Source organism: Lynx canadensis, chromosome B3, assembly GCF_007474595.2.
Source record: "Lynx canadensis isolate LIC74 chromosome B3, mLynCan4.pri.v2, whole genome shotgun sequence".
Taxonomy (NCBI): Eukaryota; Metazoa; Chordata; class Mammalia; order Carnivora; family Felidae; genus Lynx; species Lynx canadensis.
In genome coordinates, this window is record NC_044308.2 from 18,280,373 (window position 1) to 18,290,454 (window position 10,082).

General features: G+C 50.3%; 1 protein-coding gene across 1 annotated transcript in view; it reads right to left on the reverse strand.

Moving 5' to 3' along the window:
* The window catches only part of ADAMTS17 (ADAM metallopeptidase with thrombospondin type 1 motif 17), a 345,685-nt gene extending 342,634 nt beyond the window's left edge, over positions 1-3,051 (reverse strand). Inside the window, exons 1-2 of the mRNA XM_032593574.1 lie at positions 2,973-3,051; positions 2,114-2,484 (exon numbers count right to left, since the gene is read on the reverse strand). Of these exons, the coding sequence (XP_032449465.1) occupies positions 2,114-2,484; positions 2,973-3,051 (450 nt within the window). The remainder of the gene's footprint in view (positions 1-2,113; positions 2,485-2,972) is intronic.
* Between the last annotated feature and the right edge of the window lie 7,031 nt (positions 3,052-10,082).

The following is a 10,082-nucleotide window of genomic DNA, read 5'->3' on the forward strand; positions in this document are numbered from 1 at the left end:
CCCCGCAACCAAGGGGCCCGCTCCAAGTCACCACGCTGCCGTCTCTCCCTTCCTGCCTCCAGCCTTCCTCCGTAGAGTGTACTTGGGAAGAAGTGTCCGACATCCAGCTCATACGAACAGGATGAACACAGCAGACTAAACAACAGAGGCGTCTGCTCACGCAGGAATTTTAGAATCTCAAGTCTTAGAGGTGCACCGGCGGCTGGCATACGCTGAACTGAGCCTCTTGGCGGGGTTCCTTTATCTAAAGCACAGCGCCCTCACATGGTGCTGGAGGGAAGGACAGCCTTCCCGAACACCGGAGGACTGAAGTGAACCCTCTCTGGCAGCTCAGATGCCACCTGTGAGAGGGCCCAGCTTTCAACTCTGTGAGGATTTGGAATCCACGGTATCCAGATTTCCACCCTCAGCCCTTCACAGATAGCTCCTCGCTGGAAACTTTACACCAAGAAGTATAAACTCTGACCTCTAGAGAAACTCACTAAACCACAGCAAATGGGATTCAGATGTTTCCATGTACAGTACAGTGATGTGACCTAGACTTTAAACACTTTGGCAAAAACAGGAAAAATGATGTGGGCCTTCCAGTCCCTCCCAGAACATGATACAGCCTTGACCCGAGTCCTACGGTGATCTGAGACTTTCTCACTCCTACTTAAGACTCCTCACCCACAGCCCACATTCTCTGCCCCCTGTTCCACATTAGCTCCTAACAGGCTCCCTCCACGGTCCGTTTTCCTTGTTTAACCAAAGACGCCAATTTCTCCCAGGCCAGCAAAAAGCAGATCATGCTGATCAGGACTCAGAAAAGTCTTTCAAGAAGAATCAGTGAAAGCCAATCCTAGGAAATTACCCCCAGAGTTCCTCTACAGGGCTGGGAAGAAAGCAGAAGTCTTACATAAAGACTTGGACCCCCAGGCTCTCTGGCTCTGCTGCAGATTCTGGAGGACTTGTTGCATACTGTGTGGGGGAAGGGCTAGAGAATTCTAGACGGTGGAGCAAGATAAGGCAAAGGTGGGGGAAGCCGTCTCTTCTGCCAAGGAAGAACAGACGCAAAAGAATAGCAGGCGCTGCATCCCCAGAGGCCGATCATGACAGGAGATAGAGAAACAACTTGTGCATTTCATGCTCTGAGCCGATACCAAGCTTTGTGGTGGGGCAGCCCATCTGCCAGCCATGTGCACTCCTAGGGGGCACAATGGAGGAGCTGAGAAGCATTTGGCTGGGCACCAGCATGCAGTGAGCAAGCGGGAGCACAAGCGGGGCAGAGGTGCACAAGAACGTCCCCGGCCCCTCCGAGCACTATCACAGTGCCTCAAATGTAGCAGAGCAGGGTCCCCAGGATGGGGTAGCTACTGCCACAGCAAGGGCGCTTCTGGGGACTGGAAGGGGGTCTTATCACCAATGGTAAGCACCCCTCAGGCCTGGCTGAGGGTGGCTGCTTGTGGTATAAGGGAACAAGGGTATGAACACTCCCTCTCTTGGTTCTCACATTTCAGCTAAGAAGAGAAGTGTAGTGACCTGGCAGGGAACCCCTCCAAACTTTCCTTCTCTGGGTAAACACTCAAAAGGACAGAAGGAAGGTGAATGAGTGCTCACTACCCTACCCCCACATCCAAGAATAGATGCGATATACACCTAAAGTGTTCCCCAGGAGGCGCACACATACACACCTGTGCAGATGGACATCAATAGTGTTCTCTCTACACCTGGGTGAAGTGCTCCCCTCAGTCCAGAGGCCTGACAGGTTTCTTCTCCACCACACCGGTGCTCCCCTGAGCGGACTGCTGCATACCCTCTTATGCAACCCCCGAACAGCGCAGTCCCTGTGCACTTCAGAGGTTCACTACCTGGCTACTGGATCAATACTGGATCTAATTATCCAGAAGGCGGCACTGGATAATTAGACGCTTCCCTTCTCAACCCCTTTGCTCAGACACCCTCCGAAAGGTCAGGGCGGGAAGAGGCGAGGTTCCCTTCGGACGGCAGGAGAGCACCCCTGGAGGCTGAACTTCCCGCCGAGGCACCCCCACCTCATCCCAACCTCCCCCAGGGACCACCCCTGGCTCCATGACAGAAAGACGCGCAGACCCGCAGGGGGCGCGGTCAGTACCAGGCCGCCGCCGGCGCCGCAGGCGCTGAGCGAGACGAGGGAACCGGGGTGGCCGAGCACGCGGCCCGAGTAGAAGCACAGCTCGGCGGGGCGTCCGCGGCGCCCCGCCGCGCCGGCCTCCTCCACCTCGAAGCCCCGGGACAGGAAACGCAGGTCGTGGCGAAGCTGCAGGTACAGGTCGCGCCCGAAGGCCGGCAGGTGCAGCAGCAGGGCGCGCTCGCCGGGCCGGACTCGCAGGGCGGCTGGGGGCGCGCGGGGGCGCCGGCGCTTTCGAGGCCCGGGGGCCCCGGGCAGCGGCGGCAGGTGCACGTCGTCGGGGCGCACCCGCCGCGGCAGTACCACCTCCACGTCGGCCGCCGCGTCGCCGACAGCTGCGGGGAGAGAGGAGACGCGTCAGCGCGGCGGGGCCCGCCCGCCCGGCCGCCCGCCCTCCCTCCGGCCGCCCGCCGCGCACGGGGTCCAGCGCCGGGCACTTGAGCCAGCGCGGGGACAACGCGGCCCCGGGCGGGCGCTCCCCTCCCTTCCCTCACCCCGGCACCTCTGTGCCGGCCGGCGCCTCCGCCCGGGCCCCGCGCCACCCGGGGAAGGTCTCCAGCCCGGCCGCCCGGAGCACCTCCGGGGCCAGCGGCGCGGCACAGGCATCCGGAGACCCGGCGGCTGCGCTGCCGCCCGGGAGCCGCCTGGAGCCCGGTCCTCCGCCGCGGCCCGCACCCCCTCGGCCCCGAGCGCTGTCAGCGGTCCACCGCCGGACCCCGGCCGCGCAGGCAGGCGGGGGCCGCCAGGATGCCTCGGGAGGGTAGATGGAAGGTGGCCGCGAGAGGCACGAGCAAGGAAGGGGCGGTGGGCGAGGGAGCGCTACCTGTGCCCGGGTCCAGTCCCCAAAAAAGCAGCAGCAGCAAGGGCAGGACGAGAGGAGGCAGCAGGGCGCCGTCACACATGGTATTCGGGAGGAGCAGCCCCCCAGAAGGTCGCGGCGGAGCAGGAGCTCGCGAGGCGGCGGCGCCAGCCGGAGTGAAGCCCTCCAGCCTTTGGAAAAAGTAATTAGCGCTGCGGACAAACCCAACGTGGTAAATCCCAAGCCCCGCCTTCTCCTCGGAAGACAGGGGGCGATTGGACTCTCGCTTTCCCCTGCCCCGCCTCCCGCTTCCCCATTGGCTAGGACAAGTCTAAACCAGGGTGCGTAGTTAGGTTGTAAGCACTTTCTTACACGTGGTTTCTGGGCAGTGGCGGGGACGGGACACCAGGTGGCGCGAGGGAGCCTCCTGGAGCTGCGCTAGCCCGGAGGACTTGGGAGGACACCTGACTGGGTCTTCAGAGTTTGTTCTCCTTGTCAAAATGCTCTCTGACCCTGCTGCCCCGCGTGCCAAGAAGACAGGCCGGTTTCAACCATAAAACCATATTCTCTCCGCATCTAGAGTAAAACTAGTTTGGGTTGTCTGCCGCTGTATACTTCTTGCACACCTGATGGTTACATACAACACGGCGGTGTTTATCCAAACCCCTCACACCTCCTGTCCTCTTCATCCTCACAGAAGCCAGTAGTCCAGGCATGATCACACCCTCTTACAGACTGAGAAACTGAGGGAGAGAGACCTTAAGGAGCTTGCTAAGTTACCCGGTGAGTTTCTGTCAGAACAGGAGCTAGAGCGTAGTCCTGACTTCCAGCCCGGTGCTGCTTACAATGAACAGCAAGGGGCTTCAAAGGCAGGCAGGAGGCCATATTAGCCCGATTTTATGGGTTAGGAAACTCGCACAAAGTGGCAAAGCCTGGACTTGAATCTTCCAGCAACAAAATGAGTTCATTCTGTTCCCACCAGAGTATAACTGCGGTTTGCAAGAAAGATGATTCCTTTAGCTTCCCAAGGAGCATCTTGTAGAAAACAAAGCAAAATAGAATTAACTGAAACACTCCCCGTTCTCGGGTCTCCCCCCCTCCACTCCGTGTCCTGCCTGTTACTGTTTTCTCAAAGCAGAGAGATTACAGCACTCTTAGTGGATTCTGCTTGGGGCCTTTCAAAATCTAAAATTTATCCGAAGGAATCCAGAGGTGGGGCGCCTGGGTGGCTCAGTCTGTCAAGCTTCTGATTGGTGATTTTGGCTCGGGTCATGATCTCATGGTTTGTGCGTTTGAGCCCCATATCAGGCTCTGTGCACTGATGGTGGAGCCTGCTTGGGATTTTGTCTCCCTCTCTCTCTGCCTCTTCCCTGCTCTCTCTCCCTCTCTCAAAAAATAAACTAATAAAAAAAATTTTTTTTAGAAAGAAGGAATCCAGTGATGAAAACTGTCCAGCTTCCATGACATTTAATTAACCCCAGGAGTCAACTGTGTTCCTGGTTCTCAATAAAGCCCACTGCTTTTACTGTAGCAAACTCGCTACTCTGCGCATCCTCCAAGGTATGGCTGACAGAATCCTTTCCTGCTTTGTCTACCCCTGCCCTCCACAGGGACTGACCGCTGCTAGCCACTTAGCTCCACAGGCTGCCACTCACTGCTAGGTACCACACGTCCACACTTGTCCAAAAAAGGCTTGGAGCTTTTTCCCTCCCCCTTGACAGCAGCCTCAGCCCCTCGCTGATGGCACAAGAAATCGTGGTGAGCTTTTTGATGCAGCTTTGTTAGCAAAAGAGCCTCCTGGGGCAGACCTGTCCCTGAAAGCCAGGGAACAGCAGCCACTGTGCTTCATAAGAACAATTACTTCTGCCGTTTGAGGTAGTCATCATCAACTTACGACATGATGCTCAAATGCATCAGTCCTTAGGAGCATGCAAACTAAAACACCAGCAAGATACTGTTCCATCCCCCAGACTGTCCAAGACCAAAGAGCTTGGAAATATCAAGCCTTGGAGACGTTCTCCTGCCCGTGGGTGGGAGTGTAAATTGGCACAGCCACTTTTGACGAATAACTGGGCAAACCGTAGTAAAATCTGAATGCTACACACCCTACAACTTTGCAATTCCTCTTCTGGTTCACTACCACAGAGAAACACTGGCATCCATATAAGAATGTTCACCACGGTGCATTATGAAAGGGCAAAAATATTGAAAACCTGAATATCCATCATTACGTAAATGGCTAATAAAACACAAGGCATCAATTGCATGCAATAATCTCATATTTATAACAACATGGAGAGAACTCTAAGACTGGTTGTCAAATTTAAAAAAAAAAATCAAGGGGCGCCTGGGTGGCGCAGTCGGTTGGGCGTCCGACTTCAACCAGGTCACGATCTCGCGGTCCGTGAGTTCGAGCCCCGCGTCAGGCTCTGGGCTGATGGCTCAGAGCCTGGAGCCTGTTTCCGATTCTGTGTCTCCCTCTCTCTCTGCCCCTCCCCTGTTCATGCTCTGTCTCTCTGTGTCCCCCAAAAATAAATAAACGTTGAAAAAAAAATTAAAAAAAAAATCAAGTTGCAGCATAATGCACATGAAAATGTCAAGACTTCCATAAATACACACAGTATTAAATCATTTGTATGGTAAGATCATAGGAAAAGTCTGGAAGGATACACACCAAACTTTTTTTTTTTTAAGGTTTGGTGTTCTTTTTATTTTAAATTGCATGAAAGGATATATGTCAGGGTCCAGGTGGGATAACTGCTACCATTGTAGGTATTTCAAGCAGGGGAGTTTAACATGGAGAATTGATTACAAAAGTTAGGAAGAGCTGAAATCATAAGTTCAGTGATTAAATGCTGCCCCTGCCCCTGTGGTGCATTCCAGCCCCAGGGGCCTCTGCCTCTGCTGCACTATTGAAGACACAGTCACAGTTGGTTCTGGATCTATCAGACGTGTGAAGTAGACTGCCCCCGTGCCCATTGCTACACCAGCAACTTCAAACACCAGACCCTTATCTCTGTTTCTTGCCATCTGATCTCCTGCTAGAGCCTTTTTTCGGCAGAATCTAACAGGAAACCTAAAAAAATATAAGGGAGCCACGGCACGTAGGTTGAAGACTTTCATCCTCAACAATGAAAAGCAGAACTTAGAAGCAAGCACATGGAGCTGACAGACAGACCTTCTAACGGTCTTAATCTGGCCTCAATGAGTCCGAATCCCCTTTGCCTCTCACCATTGTGTTCATCAGTCACCATTGGAAGTTTAAGCCTCTCTTCCAAAATGATCTATTGGTCCAATGCAATCCCTATCTAAATTCCACTGGCATTTTTTCACAGAAATAGCAAAAATCCAAAATTCGTATGGAAACACAGAAGACCCCAAATAGAAAAAGCAACCTTGAGAAAGAACAAAGATGGGGAGGTATCCCACTTCCTGGTTTCAAACTATATTATAAAGCTGTAGTAATATAGCTATATTATATATTATATTTTATATTATAGTATATAATATATATTATATATATAGCTAGAACAGTTCCAATATAGCTAGAACAGTAGGGTTCTAGCATACAAACAGACACACAGACCAATGGAACAGATTCAAGAGCTCAGAAATAAACCCAGGTATTTCCAGTCAACTAATATTTGACAAAGCAGCCAAGAATACTTGAGGGGAAAGGACAGTCTCTTCAATAAGTGGTGATAGGAAACCTGGATATTCACATGCAAATGAATGAAATTAGACCCCTATCTCATACCGCTCACCAAAATCTACTTGAATTGGATTAAAGACATAATGTAAAACTTGAAATGATAAAACTCACAGAACAAGGGAACATAGCACAGGGAGCAAGCTCCTTGGCATTGTTCTTGGCAATGATGTTTCTGGATGACACCAAAAGCACAAGCAACAAAGCAAAACTCAACAAGTAGATTTTACATCAAATCTAAAAGCTTCTGCACAGCAAACGAAACCACCAACAAAATGAAATGGGAGAAAATGTCTGCAAACCATATATGGGGTAAGGAGTTGATATCCAAAATATATAGGGAAATCACACAACTTAAAAAAAAGTAATAATCCAATTTGCAAATGGGCAAAGGACCCAAATCAACATTCTTCCAAAGAAGACCTACAAATGGCCAACAGGTACATGAAGAGATGCTCAGCATCGCTCACTATCAGGGAAAAGCAAATCAGAACCATTATGAGATATCACCTCACACCTGTTTGGATAGCTGTCACCACAAAGGCAAGAGATAAAAAGTGTTGATGAGGATGTGGAGGAAAAGGAACCCTCATGCACTGTTGGAGGGAATGTAAACTGGATCAGCCACTAAGGAAAACAGTATGGAGGCTCCTCAAAAAAATTTTAAATAGAACTACCCTGTGATCCAGCAATTCCATTTTTGCACATATATCTGAAGGAGGACATTATATTAGGTGAAATAAGTCAGTCACTAAAACACAAACACAATTCCATGTATACAAGGTACCTAGAATGGTCAAATTCATAGAGATGCAAGGTAGGAAGGTGATTACCACCTGCAGGGGGAATAATGGGTTATTTAATGGGTACAAAGTGTCCATTTGGAAAGATGAAAAAGTTCTGGAGGAGGGTTGTGATGGCTGCACAACAGTGTGAATGTACTTAATGAACTGCATACTTAAGATGGCTAAAATGGTAAATTTTGTGTTATGTATATTTCCCCACAATAAAAGAATGCTTTAAAAAAGAAACCATTACCATTGGCTGGTAATTGCCATTACCATTTCATCTTAACATACCTTGTCTTGCCTTGTCTTAATTTTGTGTAAGGGCAGAGCTTAATCCCATTTTGGATGGAGCAGAGAACTCAGGGTGAGATTAAAATGAGACGAATAAGCAAACAAAACGCCTACAGGTGGCAGTGGTGATCTGACTCTGGTGTAAGGAAAGCCATCTTCCTGGTCTGGTGTTGAGAACAATTCGTTGTGCCCATAGTTGACAAAATTCAACTTTTCAGCATGTCCACAAGTTTTTTTGTGAATGGCTCTATTCTGGTGGACAGTGGTCTTTTCCAATCATGTTGCCCAGCAACGGACCCCCAGAAGGTCGGGTATATTGCGTCTCTTGGCCTCTCTCCAGATGCTTCACAGTGGACACTCGGGTTTGGATGCTGGTAGGCATCAGAGACCATCACTGTTGTTGTTAGTGAAAGCAAGGCTCTGCCAAGACCCACCCATTTCAAAGCCCATACTTAGAAATAGAGGGCCTGAGCCACAGCCCGGGCAGAGCATAAACAGAACCGTAGGCATTCGGGCCAAATAAGATCTTCTTGAATCCCTCACTCAGGGCTTTCTTGAGCTGCTCGTTGGTGAGTCCAGGGGACAAGACTCATGTGTTGACTCGATCTGTGTGTAGGTGGAAGAAGGGTCCTGAGGCCTAAAGATCAGTAGGCAGTGGCAGGGTTGAGGAGAGAGGGTAAGTGAGGTGATTCCACACTACAACCTCCTCTTTGAGACTCAATTCACTTGATTTTTGAGACAAGAAGCCCTCCTTTGGCAACCAACGAGATGGCCCATCCTCTCCAGCAGGGGGCATCCAGCATCAGTCTTGTCTTCCTAAACCAGAATTGGTTTGAAATGCCGCCGTTCCTGCTTCCAAGGCAAAGGTTTTCTGATTTATATTTCACCCTTTCCCTATTGAGCCTGGATCCTGGCCTGAAATGCAGCTACTCAGCCAGCATCCTAATCCCCTGAGTGAATCTTGCTACCCTCTCCCTGTGGGGTCTGCATGCTCCTCCCTGGTACCAGTGTGCTGGGCCACATCTGCTTCACCAGGAATGAGTGCCCTTCCCACATGGGACCATTCCTGCCTGACTCCAGGAATGGCCCCATCTGGAAATTCCTGCTGTGCTCCATTCCTCCTCACTCAAACAGGCCTGCAGGGTGATACTGCAGAACAGATGCAAGTTACTACTCCTTTGAGAAGTGTTTTTTTGAGGGGGGAGTGCCCGGGTGGTTCAGTGGGTTAGGCATCCCACTCTTGATTTCGGCTCAAGGTCATGATCTCGCAGTTCGTGGGATCGAGCCCTGCGCAGGGCTCTGCACTGACAATGTGAAGCCTGCTTGGGATCCTCTCTCTCCCTCTCTCTCTCTCTGCCCCTCCCCCCGCTCACAGTTTTCCTCTCTCACTCTCTCTCTCTCAAAATAAATAAACATCTTTTTAAAAATACAAGTGATTTTTTTTTTAGTCTAGCTATTTGTTCAGTGAGGGTCTGCTACTTGCCCTACACATTCCCAATATCTTGGCCCTACCCACCCCCGGGCTGTGCCCCAGATCTCAGCCTGCCTTTTGGAGCAGAGTGTGCATCAAAGCCTTTCGGTGTCCCCATTGTTGAAAAGACAACTCTATCTCCAGCTCCTTCTGAGCATCACCAGAGGCACCGCCTGACTAGAAGGCAGCACTTTGCAGCCCCCATGTGTCTGAATTAGCACAATGAGGGCCTTTAGTGTCAGAGGTGAGGACACCGATTCCTCTCCCCAGGGAACAACCGAGAGAAGCAGCATATTTTCCATTGTTCCACAACACACTGTTCTCCTCTCTCATGTCTTTCTCCTCTTTCAGCGTTGCCCGTCAAGGTCCCAGAGATCTCTTTCTGTCCCAGTTCTCCGTTTGCTCAAGAAAGCGGCTTGTCTGATATGCTAGGCTAAAGTGTGATGCAACACAGGCTGAAAAACAGAATTGACCCAAATTTATGTTTGATTTCAGTATAAATGCAAATGATGACGGCTCAAATTGTGTGGTGATGATACGGTATACAATATATGGCATTGGACAGCTGTCTAGAAACTCAGACAAAACCCAAGTTAGATTGTGTGATGGCTGTAAAATACACTTGACCTTGAACAACATAGTTTTGAACTGGGCAGGTCCACTAACATGCCGATTTTTTAAATATAAATACAGCACAGTACTATATAGGTATTTTTTCTTCCTTATGACTTTCTTAATAACGTTCTCCTTTCTCTAGCTTACTTTATTGTAAGAATACAGTGTATACTACATATCACATGCAAACTATGTGTTAATTGACAGTTTATGCTATCAGTAAGGCTTCTGGTCAACAGGAGGCTATTAGTAGTTAAGTT